The 13,492-nt window shown below is 34.0% G+C and overlaps 1 protein-coding gene across 3 annotated transcripts in view; it reads left to right on the plus strand.

Annotated features, from left to right (window-relative positions):
* Positions 1-13,492, plus strand: part of PPFIA2 (PTPRF interacting protein alpha 2) — a 451,253-nt gene that overhangs the window by 343,247 nt on the left and 94,514 nt on the right. For all 3 annotated transcript variants that reach the window (XM_057741285.1, XM_057741284.1, XM_057741283.1), the window contains 4 exons: positions 807-869; positions 4,728-4,819; positions 9,242-9,377; positions 11,066-11,286. In XM_057741285.1, coding sequence (XP_057597268.1) covers positions 807-869; positions 4,728-4,819; positions 9,242-9,377; positions 11,066-11,286 — 512 coding nt within the window. The remainder of the gene's footprint in view (positions 1-806; positions 870-4,727; positions 4,820-9,241; positions 9,378-11,065; positions 11,287-13,492) is intronic.

The raw sequence follows: 13,492 nt of genomic DNA on the forward strand, positions 1-13,492 counted from the left end.
TTAAAGTAGTGGGATTAATTTACCCATTAAAAAGTCATAAGGCATGCCTTCTTCTCATTCAACTCCAAATGCATGCCAATAACCACACTCTTAGTTGAGTAACCACACTCCAAATTTAACTCTATAAATTTGAAAAGAATACGTTATTTTAAATCATGCTTTGCAATACTATAAGAAAAGTGTAAAGCTTTTACAACAGTAATACTTTCATGGCAAGGATTTTTTAAAATCTATGATGCAGATTATTTCCACATCATGACATGTAACATTAGTTTTTAAAATAGCTAAAATTTTATTTTTATTTATCTAATAATTGAACTGTTATTAGAAATTGTTAATTCTGTATTTGAAATAAAGATCCAGAAATTGAACTTTTAAAAAAATATGATCTTATAGTTTCTTCTATCTTCAGGTAATAAAAATAAGTTCATCTGAATTCTTCTCTATGATAGCTTTGGCTAATATTTTGCTTTTTATTCACTTTTTCTCATTTGAAAAGTAACCTAATTATTTCAAATTTTAAAAAGACTGGGAAGAGGCAGTAAGAAATAGCTTAAAAGTTAATATTTATCTTATTTGTCAATCCAAGTGTTACTAAATGACATTTCCTATTTAAATTATGTATTTCTAAAAATGTTAAGATGTCTTGTTTAAAGATTCCATGAAACTTGGTTTCCATGGAAACCAAAAAATAGATGCACCAAGGAAGGAATCAAAGAAGATTCTTGAGTGATAAAAAATTAATCTACACATTTATTTTCTGTTTTATTTATTAATTATGTATCTTATTTTATTCTTTTCTGCAGAATGTTTTAATTCAAGAATCAGAAACTTTCAGAAAGAATCTGGAAGAATCTTTACATGATAAGGTATTACAGAAGCTTACATTTTGCCCACTTTTCTATTTCACATTGGTGAATTTTTTGCTGTAAAATAAATTTGATAATAAATAATTTTACGATGTTATCTTAAAAATATTTTAATTTTTATATTATACATACAGAAAAGCGTACATGTATTAGGAGAGCTTGATGAATTTTTACAAACCAAACACACTGAAAATCAACATCCTGGAAGTCCCACTTTGTGAGCATGTAATCACTACTCTTATCCTAAAGGATAATCACTATCTTGACTTCTAACAAAAAAAATGGTTTTGATTTTTTTGTGTGCTTTATAAAAGTGGGATAAAAATGTATGCACTGATTTGTGTCTAGTTTGAGATATTATTCTAGCAGAAATGTATTAAATACCTACTGTGCCTAAAATTTGTGCTAAGTTATATATTTGCAAACATGATCTTAGTTCTAAAGTACCTGAAAAGTCTAATTGAGGAGAGAAAACATAAAGCAATGAGTTGTAGAGTCACAGATGCCAAGTGTCAAATGAGTGAAATAGAGAGTAAGAACTTCAGGTGGGAGAGATCACTATTCATTGCTGCTATAAAGGAGGCTTCAGAATGCTTTAAGGAAATGTAGGACTGTTTTACAAAGCTTTCAGATACAGTGCCTGTGCCATGACTGCAGGTGCTTAGAGTGTGGAGGGGGTGAGTAGTGAGTGTGATATCTTAAATAATGGTAAGCATAACAGTTTGGCTGAAATCAGTTACTCTTATTGTAGGATATGTGATAGCCTGGGCAGATAAGGACCAGATTATAAAATGTTAAAAGCTGTACTTGCTAATGTGTTTTCCTCCTTCCTTAGCATACAAAATTCTTGTTGGCAATTTTGTCTTATTTCATTTTGTTCAGCATAGGTAAATGAAATAATGTAAAATCACTAACAAGAAGTGGCTTATAGACGTGTATTAAACAAAAGATAAAAGGAATGGAAACAGAGAGGGGAGGGAGAGAGGGAGTAATGGAAGGAAGAAGGAAGGAAGGAAGAAGGAAGAAAGGAAGGAAGGGAGGGAGGGAAGAGAAAGGAGATCTGGCAACAGTATGGCATTTGGAAGGTACTGGAAAAGATGAGAGAGTAAAGATAAAGAAAGAACAATTGCATACTTAACTGTAATGAATGCTACATATTATGATGTTAATTTTGAAAAAATAACTATTTAGTCCCACAGTCAGGATGTATACGCACTTAACCCCGTAAAGATAGAAATATTAGAGCAGTACAGTATGGTACCTAGAAGATAGCATCTAATTCTTTCTGAAGTAGTTCAGAAAGTCTACATGAAGAAGATGACATTTCCTCAGGCTCTTGAAGGCACACATGATCTTAACAAATAGAGAAGGGTAGGGAAGAAGACAAAACCTATGCAATAGCGTAGAGAAAACAAAGATGGTTGATTTGCTGAATCCCCAGAAGCTTGCTGTAACTGGTATGTGTTTAAAGAAGTAGGGTGTTACCAGATTGTGAATTTTGAATTTGATCCTGTTATGGAATGTTATGTTATCCAAAGTTCTGTGTGCTTCTGGCAAGATCTCCAGAACCCACTCCCCAACCACCTACCCAAACCTGGTAGCTCCAACAATCTGCCCAGGCAACCAGCAGTACTAATCATTCCATGCATTGCATCCCTGTTCATGTCAGTCACTAGAGGCAGCACATCCCAGGTCATACCTCATTTCTGAATATCATTCCATACAGCTGAGCACATTTCCTAATCTAACCACATTTCCCATAACTGCTCAAATTTCCACTCGATTATCTGTAACTCACGGTCCATTATTAGTAAATATCCTTCATGTACTCAACCTCTTCCCTCCATGTTTCTTTTGATTATTTTGACCTCTAAAAATTTGAAGTTCCTAGGCCTACCCTTGGGTTTGTTCTTTTCATTCAGTTCCTGGTGAGTTCATGGATTTAAACACCATCTGTAAATTGAGCAGTTACAATTTTAGATCACCTACTAAATTTCCTCTTCCCTGAGGGAGTTCATGTATTCAAGAGCCAACCCAGTATGGACACATGGTCATCTCAGTCTTAACAAGTAACCCCCCTACCCCCAAAACAACACCACCACTTAACCTAATCATCATGAGCAGCAGTCTTGTCAGTAAATCACAACTTCTTCCTCTTAACTACTCAGGTTAAAAACCTTGGAGCTATTCTTGACCTCTTTCTTTATCACACACCCATGGCCAGTCTAATAGCAAATGCTCTTAATCTTCAAAATACAACCAATATCCTTGCCATTCTCTTTCTAACACTGTTGTCCAAGCCATAATTCTCTTGCCTGTTTTTGGGAGAACAGTAATAATTTTGTATCTTCCCTGCCTCCCAATCCCATTCATCAGTCCATTTCACAGCCATCAGAATGATCAGGTCACTTCTCTGCTTAAAAATCCCCCAATCATTTCCTATCTCACTCAGAGTAAAAGCCAAAGACTTTAAAATGGTTTACAGGGCTTTCAGGTCTACCCTTACGAAACCCTATCAGAATTCTTTTCTAAATCCATTCCTTAACCTCTCCAATCCAGTCACCAAGGCCTCCTTGCCCTCTCCCTCACCAAATATAGTCCCTCCCAAGAGGTGTTTGCACCTGCTGTTCCTTCTGCCTGTCATTCCGTTTCTTCAGGTATTTTTTAACTCCCTCCCTTTCTCTAGGTCTTTGCTCACATATCACTTTATTGGAGAGCCCTTCCGTTATTCTCCTATTTTATCCTTCCTAGCAACATTCTAAAACCCAAATTGTTTATTGTCTTTTCTACTAGACTATAAATTACATGAGGGCAGGAAATTTGTTAGTTCACTGCTATATCTTAGGGCCTAACACACAAGAGGTGGTCAATGCTTATTTGTGGAAATAATGAATTAATAAATGAAATAAGAAAGTATCAAATAATTGCAAAGATTATTTGATCAAAGGTGTTTTAAAATGATACATCTAGCAGAGGAATGTGTGGGGAAGAGATTGAAGGTAGTAATGCATCTATGAAAGCTGGTAAAATAATTCAGGAAAAAGGTAAACATGTGTGTAATGTAGGATGGTAGTAGAAAAAGTAAAAAAGAGCAGATAAGAGAAACATTGCAAAGGCCACAGTGACAAGATTGTGGTGAGAAAAGAAGTATGAATGCAGTAAAATGTCCAGCATTGGCCACTGGGAGGGGGAAAATAGCAGCAATAGAAAGTCCAGAAGGACACATTTAAAAATCTATAATGTTATGAAACTTATAATCACAAAACAAAGTCCTTACATTAGTATTTAATTAAGGGCTATAAGATCACCCTTATCCTCATAAATTTTCAGACTGAAACTGATAATGCCAATCTGAGAAAATTATCAGATGCATAAATTATTGTACCAATATCAAGCTAATAATTTTAACTCATATCAAGTGATAATTTTTTTCTCATCCTTATAATCCAATCTCCTTCACCCATGTGTCCTTCAACCATTATAGGATAATAAAAATCTTTTACTTACTGTAGAAATAAGACCTTTTCTTTATTTTTTAAACTGCTATACTTTCTACTCAGATTTTGAAGTGATATAACTGGTCATGACCTTAGTTTTCTCACATGTTTAGAAAAATTTAGGATTAGTGAATGTTAGGGAATGTAGATAAAATTTCATTAATTTCTGCTGTCATATTTTCATTACAAGGGGAAAATCAGGCATTTTTGCTGTCATGTTTAACAATATTTAATAAAAATATATTAATCATTTTTCCATTTTTAAAAAGTCATTAAGCTTGGTAGTTTGGTTTATCATAATTGAATGGTTGGTAATATTGGCATATGCATATCATCTGAGTAATGCCTCTTTGATTTTTAGGAAAGATTAGCAGAAGAAATGGAAAAGCTGAGATCTGAACTTGACCAGTTGAAAATGAGAACTGGCTCTTTAATTGAACCCACAATATCAAGGTAACATTAAATAAAAAGCTTATCTATGGTTCACCAATAATCAATATGAATTTCCTTATGGTTTTGTATCTCCTCAAATAAAATAAGTACTTCCTGTTGCTCAGCAGCCATTGCCCTGTTTTGACCACTTACAGATTTACAGTTTCTACACTCAAAAATAATACTCTACTTCAGTAATTCTTTCCTCAAATATGCAATAAAAATATAAATTATTACCTTTTGTACTTTGCATTTAATATATATAAATATGTCTTCTAATATATTACAAATTATAAGTGAAGAAACGGAACCATATATACAGAGATTACATCTCTTTCCAGGAAGAGTCATTTTCTCTGCATGCAGAAGTGTTTTCAGTGTTTAACATTGCTGAAGAAACATCATTGGTATGATCACTTAGCATCTGACTATTTTGTTAAACTAATTACAATAAAGAGGGAAGGAGAAATTAAATGTGTCAAAAAAAAACCCTTCACTTGAAGTACTCATCTACTTTGACTCAGTATCTCATCTTAAATACAAAAGCAAAGAAATGCTTGTTTACTCTCTAGATAAACAGACAGATCAAACCCAATAATTCGCATATAATTTTCCTTTGTGCTTAGAGCCTTTTATTTAAAGTTGATAAAAAAAAACATAGAGGGATTCATTCATTTGAGCATTTATTTGTTAGACAACTCAGTATCAGCTATTTGAAACTTTTGATCACCACAGATTTCTAAAAGTCCATTTTTGTTCGTCTGCTTATCCTAGGAAGGTTAGCTTCACAAAGGTTGGATATATTGTCTGTTTTGAGTACTGTAATCTCAGCACCTAAAAACAGAAAGCGTATGTATAATATACTCTCAATAGATACTGTTGAATAAATGTATATCTAATAAAGTATTTTTCAGACATTCAGGTGAAAATGCAAATTAAAAACATCCTAAATGTGCTTACATTCTCTTCAATGTGAGTATTAATAAAAATAAAATTCAGTATTTTGAATTCAGTTTAGTATACGAAACACAGTTCTGCAGGCATAAATACACCCAAGGAACTTTTAAATATGTAGGTCTTTAATTCTGAAAATGATGTTTATTTTTCTAATGTTTTATTACAATTTATATATCTGAAGCTATTAATTCAGTGATATACGTGGTGATGATGATGATGGCACAGGAGAAAGAGCTGAAAAATACCTACAGAGTAAATACACAGAACTAGCATTATTCAATCAACAAATAAAATGTATTTCAATAAGACCACATGGCCATTTTGTTGTCTTTTTGACTTTCAGTCTCAGAAATACAGAGTTGTAGAAGTGTTGTCTAAAAGTTCATCACTGTAGTGAGTCATCATGGCAGCCTAACAATGTGACATCTGTGCATAAAGAAGGATCATCAGGGAAGCCTGGATCATCATGTAGAACAACTATTCTTTGATACAACAGATTGTAGTAGAAACAACACTAGACCAAAAATAAGAAAATTGATGTTCCTAGGTCTTAGACATACAATACCTAGCTGTTTGATTTTGGAGAACCCATTTTTCCTTAACAAGTTCAAATATATGTATATGTATATTTACATAAGTCATATAAAAATAATTTTATAAAATGATATTTTATAATACATAGTTACATGAATTATACAAAGATAATTTTTATAAAATAATATTTTATGACTATCTCACAGACTACTTTGCAGATAAAATGAGACAAATGAGAAAAGGGTGCTTTGTAAACAGCAAGTCAGCTCACAAATATAAAACCTTATGGGAATTATTAGGATAGCTAGTTTATAATGAGATAAATGAATATTTATTAACAGCAATTATTTCTTGAACATTCATATTTCTGAGTGCACACAATTGAAAAAGGAACAATAAAGAAAACAGAACGTGCATGAGAACTTCATCTGCTAGTTTTTGATCTTACAGATGGGGAGGTAAGAAGAGTTGAGCTAAAGTAAGTGAGTATCAGCGACTAATATCCTCTACTAGTATTTCATCTGAGAAGAAAGGAAAATGAGTTCCAGAGTGGTTGGAGAAGGCCTGATTTGGCTCAATTCTGGGGAAAGGGTAGGATCTGAATAATTGGAAAGGACATCACAGGAAACAGAGGAATGGGTAACAGGTTTTCTCTAAGAAAATTCGTACCTGATTTATTTGTTGAAGCTCCTTTGTGAGATTATATTCAAGTCACAGGAGATTCAGGAGGAAAAACTGCAGGGTTCCTTGTTTAATGGAACCAGTAATTGTATTTTAACTTACATCTGCAAGTGCCTCTCCAAATACTGTACACCAAAAATAGTTTTTAAATTGAAATACGTGGATATACTGCCTCTGACAGATCACAGAATTGAATAAAAAGAGAGAGGTGAGGAGTAACTGCTTTAGAAGAAGCATAAGCAATGGGCTTTTCTACAACTGGTGCTGGTTCAGGTCTTTTTTCTTTCAAGATCAATGAAGTACTTTCTGCTTGTGAGACGCTATGACATTGGAGATATAGTGGTGATGATAGTGAAGAATACATATTCTAGATGGAAAATGCAGGAATACAAATTTGAGGACTGTTACAGTAGAGTTCGAATACTGGGAGCTGGAATCGTATATGATGATGGGACTTTTAAAGCTGAGACCTTAAGAATAGTAACCATATAAATCTTTGAAGAGACTATTTCAGGCGGAAAGAATAGCATGTTCAAAGTCTCAAAGCGAAAGAAAGAATGAATTTGAAGAAGTTGAAAGACAGCACAGCTAGACGAAGAGAGAAGGCAGAGAATAACTAGCAGTGAAGCTGGAAAGTAGGAGGGACCCAGGTAGAGGGCCTTGTGAGGACACTGAAGAGTTTTGAGAAGGGCTTTGATGGGACCAGATCTGTGTTTTGCTTCATGTTTTTATAAATGACCTGGAGTTGAGAGATAAAACAAGAAAACAATACTCCTAAGATGATGAGTTATAATTTTAGAAATTCTGTTCTGATGCCCACAGAGATATTACCTTAAGCAGCCACAGACTAAAGGTTCCTAGGATATTCTGACCTAGACAGTTAGGACCGTATTATAATCAATTGCATTCATTCATTGTCTTACAAGATTTTTATTAAGTTTTTATTATATCCTAGGAATACCTCCTTGAGCATACAACAGTGACTAAAATCTGATGTTTGTCGTGAAACTTACACCTTCTGCTATAAAGACAGAGATTGTGCCATTTAATGACTATGGCCTGGTTGGTTAGTTTTTAATATATGACCAATTCATAATAAAGCCATTTGCCCTGATTAAGTCTCAAGTTCACTGCTATAAAAACAATAGCTGTCATCCATTTGGAGGATGATTCTTTAGCTCCTTTGCTTTTTTGTCCAATTTGGCAAAACGAGGACATGCACCAGTTAGGTCAATGTCTTCTTCTTTTTCAAAAACCCAGGCCTCACCTAACCTTTCATAATCTTGCCAAATATTTGGGGATGTTTAGCTTTTTTCACAAAGAGAACTAAGGATGAAAGCATAGTAGATCAGCAGGAGCCCCAAGTTGAAGAGAAAACACGGCTTTAAGAATATTTCCTAATGGTTATAGATCATTTTATAGGACAGCATATTGCCTTTGTTATTATCATTATCTAGCAGTAAACTGAATTTGCTATAAATCTATATATAAGTAATGTACTTGGAGAAATATTTAGTGCACTTTGATTATAGTGTACTTTATTATCATGTTTATTGAAAGCCAGTCTGATGATATTGTCCAATTAGAATTTTCCAACTGTTTCATATCTAATCAGATTTCAGAATTACATGTGCTTATTAAAAGATTTTTCTTAATCTTTTTGGAACAATGTCTTATCAAAAGCTGAAAAACCATTCTGGTGGAATATCCTATTTTATTAAAAAAAATAAGATTACTAACCTTGGGTCAATCTGATTTTAAGTGCTTTATTGATTTCCTGAGTTGAAAAACAAAACATTGGAAAATAGATAATTCTAGGACCCAAAAAGTGTACACATCTTTCTGTTAGATTAGTGAGAACTATTTAAAACAAATACAGTGATAAATAGCACGTATTGGTATATCCACTAAATAGCTCAAACTAAGAGTTGTCAGAATGGAAGCCAATGAATTTTGGTTGTCAATCTTAACATATTTCATTGGACAACTGCATTTGAAAATGATAATTAATGAACAGGGAGGCTTTTTAATAGTCTAAAAAAAGAAAATGAACTTGACCTTCAGAATGAACCTGAGACTGGAATTTCTGACATAAGCCTCTGAAGAGACCTCTAAGAGTCATAACACTTCAGTTTTCTTCCTTGAAGCTTTTCTTTTCTTTTTTTCTGCTTGAGGGTTTGTGCTTTATTGCCAATTAAGCAGTGGATAGTAATTTTGCTGGTAAGTTTAATTTTTGCGATTGAGCATATTTTATGTTTTCCTTTTTTCCAGAACTCATCTAGACTCCTCAGCTGAGCTGCGGTATTCTGTTGGATCCCTAGTGGACAGCCAACCTGATTACAGAACAACGAAAGTAATAAGAAGACCAAGGAGAGGCCGCATGGGTGTGCGGAGAGACGAGCCAAAGGTTACACTTTTTATTTCAAGTCTTTGATGGTTTATGTAAATACACTTTCACTTTGGATAGTATTTTAATACTGAGATAATCCATTTTTATTAGTTTCAGGTGTGATATATGACATATTTTTAAAGCTATAATTAACATAAAACCCCTACTACATACCAAAAGTTGAACCAAGCATGTCCCAAGTATTTATCCACGTAACCTTGTAAATTGAGTACTATTTTATACAAATTTCAGATAGGAAAAGATTGCAGCTGAGAAATTTTAAGTGTTCAGCCTTACATAGTCAGCAAAGTGATAGAGACAAAACCATTCGTGTGATTTCAAATTCCACACTTTTATCTTTTATGCCATATTGCTAACCAAATGGGCTTTTGGTTTGCTTGGGCACTTAAGCAATGGCACTCATATTGTTAATTAAAATTAATTGCATATTTTAATAATAGTTACTATTTTAATAACACTTTGAGGAAAATGTACACAGACTATTGAAAGTGTTTATAGAGAACTGTTCATGATAAACTGCAGTGCCAGCCTATCATTCAAACACTTAAAATCTGTAGGCGATATATATTAAGTAAGTATATAGTTGCATTTTACAGAGAAGTAATATAGTTCCTGTGTGCTCTAAGTATAGTTTTTTTTTCCTCAGCCTCTTTTATGTGTCCAAAATACTGTATAACCTACTTGTCCTTATTATACAAGGCTCTTGACATCCTCTGATTTTTAATTGGCACATATGTGTCATATATAAGTTAATCCTTCATAGTAGGTATTCAATATCTAATGAATGGATAAATAAATGAACAAATGAAGAATAAATTAAATCCATCTCAGTTCTTTTCTCAGTTTTATGTGGCAAATAAATTAGTGCTACTTGGTACCAAAACAATTTGTAACACAAGTACTTACTTGGGTCCTCAAATCTTCAGTACTCAGGACAATGCCATGTGGTCCCCCCAAAAGTCATTTTACATCATCACAAAAATGAAACCCAATTTTTTAAAAAGCAGAAAATCTGGGACCAATCTCTTACTTTCAACCGTCTCCTACCTTCAGGTCACAGCTTGAAAAGCACAAGTCTATTGGTTACTCAAGACTTTTACTCACATGGAGGATTTATTATATTAATTTAAAAAACAGTCATGTAAATTATTGTAGTATGCCTTGGGCTTAAAAAAACCAATGAGGCATTTAAGTGACCAGAGCAGTGGAGATGAAATTAAATCACTTGGCAATATTTTTATTAATACTTTGTTAGAACATTGGGGACAGAATTCTTGTGTAATTTATTGTGTGATAATATTTGTACCCTCAGCCTACTTAGTATGAGATGGAAATGCTTAAGTACAAGTGAATAGAGACTGTTATATTTGAAACCAAGTTAAAATGTTGCAAACATAGATGCTTTAAACTAATCGCTGCCTTGAATTGGGGTTGAACTCAAAATCATGCAGAAATTTATCATCTTTATTCCCATTAAAATATTGATATTTATGCTGAAAATTAGCACCTACGATTACCTAAGTATCAAGGAACTATTTTATTGAAGTGATACATTAAAATATTAATAATCAGTTCCAATTTTGCCAAGTAAGCTATAAAAGCATGTATGTTTTTGGTTTTTATTTTGAGAATAGTGCTTAGAAAATGCACATGATAAATATTACAATTGTTCCTTTACCATCCAGGTGAAATCTCTTGGAGATCATGAATGGAATAGAACTCAACAAATTGGCGTGCTAAGCAGCCACCCTTTTGAAAGTGACACAGAAATGTCTGACATTGATGATGACGACAGAGAAACTATTTTTAGCTCAATGGATCTTCTCTCTCCAAGTGGTCATTCGGATGCCCAGACTCTAGCCATGATGCTTCAGGAGCAACTGGATGCTATCAACAAAGAAATCAGGTGAGTGCAATGATTTCTGATGGTCTCAAGGGATTAGAAGACCCTGATTCTAAAAATGTGATCATCAGATCAGTAGCTCTGGCATCACCAACAAAGCTTACTAGAACTGCAGAATCTTAGACCTCACACCCCACCTACTGAATCAGAATGTGCATTTTCACAGATTCCTAGGATAAAATGAGGACAGCTTTTATAAGAAACATACATGAAAAATATACAGATTAATTATATTAGAGCAATATAAAAGAATGAGGTAAAAGTGAGATCTTCAAAGAATTTTCCAAATAAACTGAAAATCTGGGTAGCACTGAATTTTATTTTTTAGTTAAACTTCAGTCTGTCTCCTACTCAACTAATTCCTCTAAGTTTGGCTCACCTTTACAATTAATGGATTACCTAGAGTTTGAAACTATACTTTTTGTATAGCAGAACCATGCCTCTCAGCAGAAGGTTTTTCTAGAGTCATTTACCACCAATCATTTTAAAGTACAAAATTTCTTTTTTTTTTTTGAAGAGGAGGCTGTTTTTCCACTGAAATGTGTTTAAAGATTAATAATGTAGACAAAGTTCAACATCCATTTATGATAAAAGCTCTCCAGAAAATGGGCATAGAAGGAAATTACCTCAGCATAATAAAAGCCATATATGAAAAACCAAAAGCCAACATCGTTCTCAATGTGGAAAAACTGGAAGAATTCCCTCTAAGAACAGGAACAAGACAAGGGTGTCCACTCTCACCACTATTATTCAACATAGTTTTGGAAGTTTTAGCCACAGCAATCAGAGAAGAAAAAGAAATCAAAGGAATCCAAATTGGAAAAGAAGAAGTCAAATTGTCACTCTTTGCAGATGACATGATAGTATATATAGAAAACCCTAAAGACTCTACCAGAAAACTGCTAGCACTAATTGATGAGTTTAGTAAAGTAGCAGGATACAAAATTAATGCACAGAAATCTCTTGCATTCCTATACACTAACAACGGAAGAGCAGAAAGAGAAATTAAGGAAACTCTCCCATTCACCATTGCAACAAAAAGAATAAAATACCTAGGAATAAACCTGCCTAAGGAGGCAAAAGATCTGTATGCAGAAAACTTTAAGACACTGATGAAAGATATCAAAGACGACACAAACAGTTGGAGGGACATACCATGTTCCTGGATTGGAAGAATCAACATCGTGAAAATGACTGTACTACCCAAAGCAATTTACAGATTCAATGCAATCCCGATCAAATTACCAATGGCATTTTTCACAGAACTAGAGCAAGAAATCTTACGATTTGTATGGAAACACAAAAGACCCCGAATAGCCAAAGCAATCTTGAGAAGGAAAAATGGAGTTGGTGGAATCAGGCTTCCTGACTTCAAACTATACTACAAGGCCACAGTGATCAAGACAGTATGGTACTGGCACAAAAATAGAAAGGAAGATCAATGGAATAGAATAGAGAACTCAGAAGTAAGCCCAAACACATATGGGCACCTTATCTTTGACAAAGGAGGCACGAGTATACAATGGAAAAAAGACAGCCTCTTCAATAAGTGGTGCTGGGGAAATTGGACAGCAACATGTAAAATAATGAAATTAGAACACTTCCTAACACCATACACAAAAATAAACTCCAAATGGATTAAAGACCTACATGTAAGGCCAGACACTCTAAAACTCCTCGAGGAAAACATAGGCAGAACCCTCTTTGACATACATCAAAGCAAGATCCTTTTTGACCCACCTCCTAGAATCATGGAAATCAAATCAAGAATAAACAAATGGGACCTCATGAAACTCAAAAGCTTTTGCACCGTGAAAGAAACCATAAACAAGACTAAAAGGCAACCCTCAGAATGGGAAAAAATAATTGCCTATGAAACAATGGAGAAAGGATTAACCTCCAAAATATACAAGCAGCTCATGCAGCTTAATATCAAAAAAAGCAAATAACCCAATCCACAAATGGGCAGAAGACCTAAATAGACATTTCTCCAAAGAAGACATACAGATGGCCAACAAACCCATGAAAAGATGCTCAACATCACTCATCATCAGAGAAATGCAAGTCAAAGCCACAATGAGGTGTCACCTCCCACCGATCCGAATGGCCATCATCACAAAATCTGGAAACAACAAATGTTGGAGAGGGTGTGGAGAAAAGGGAACTCTCTTGCACTGTTGGTGAGACTGTAAATTGGTACAGCCACTAT

This window comes from Hippopotamus amphibius, chromosome 7 (assembly GCF_030028045.1).
Source record: "Hippopotamus amphibius kiboko isolate mHipAmp2 chromosome 7, mHipAmp2.hap2, whole genome shotgun sequence".
In the NCBI taxonomy this organism is placed as follows: Eukaryota; Metazoa; Chordata; class Mammalia; order Artiodactyla; family Hippopotamidae; genus Hippopotamus; species Hippopotamus amphibius.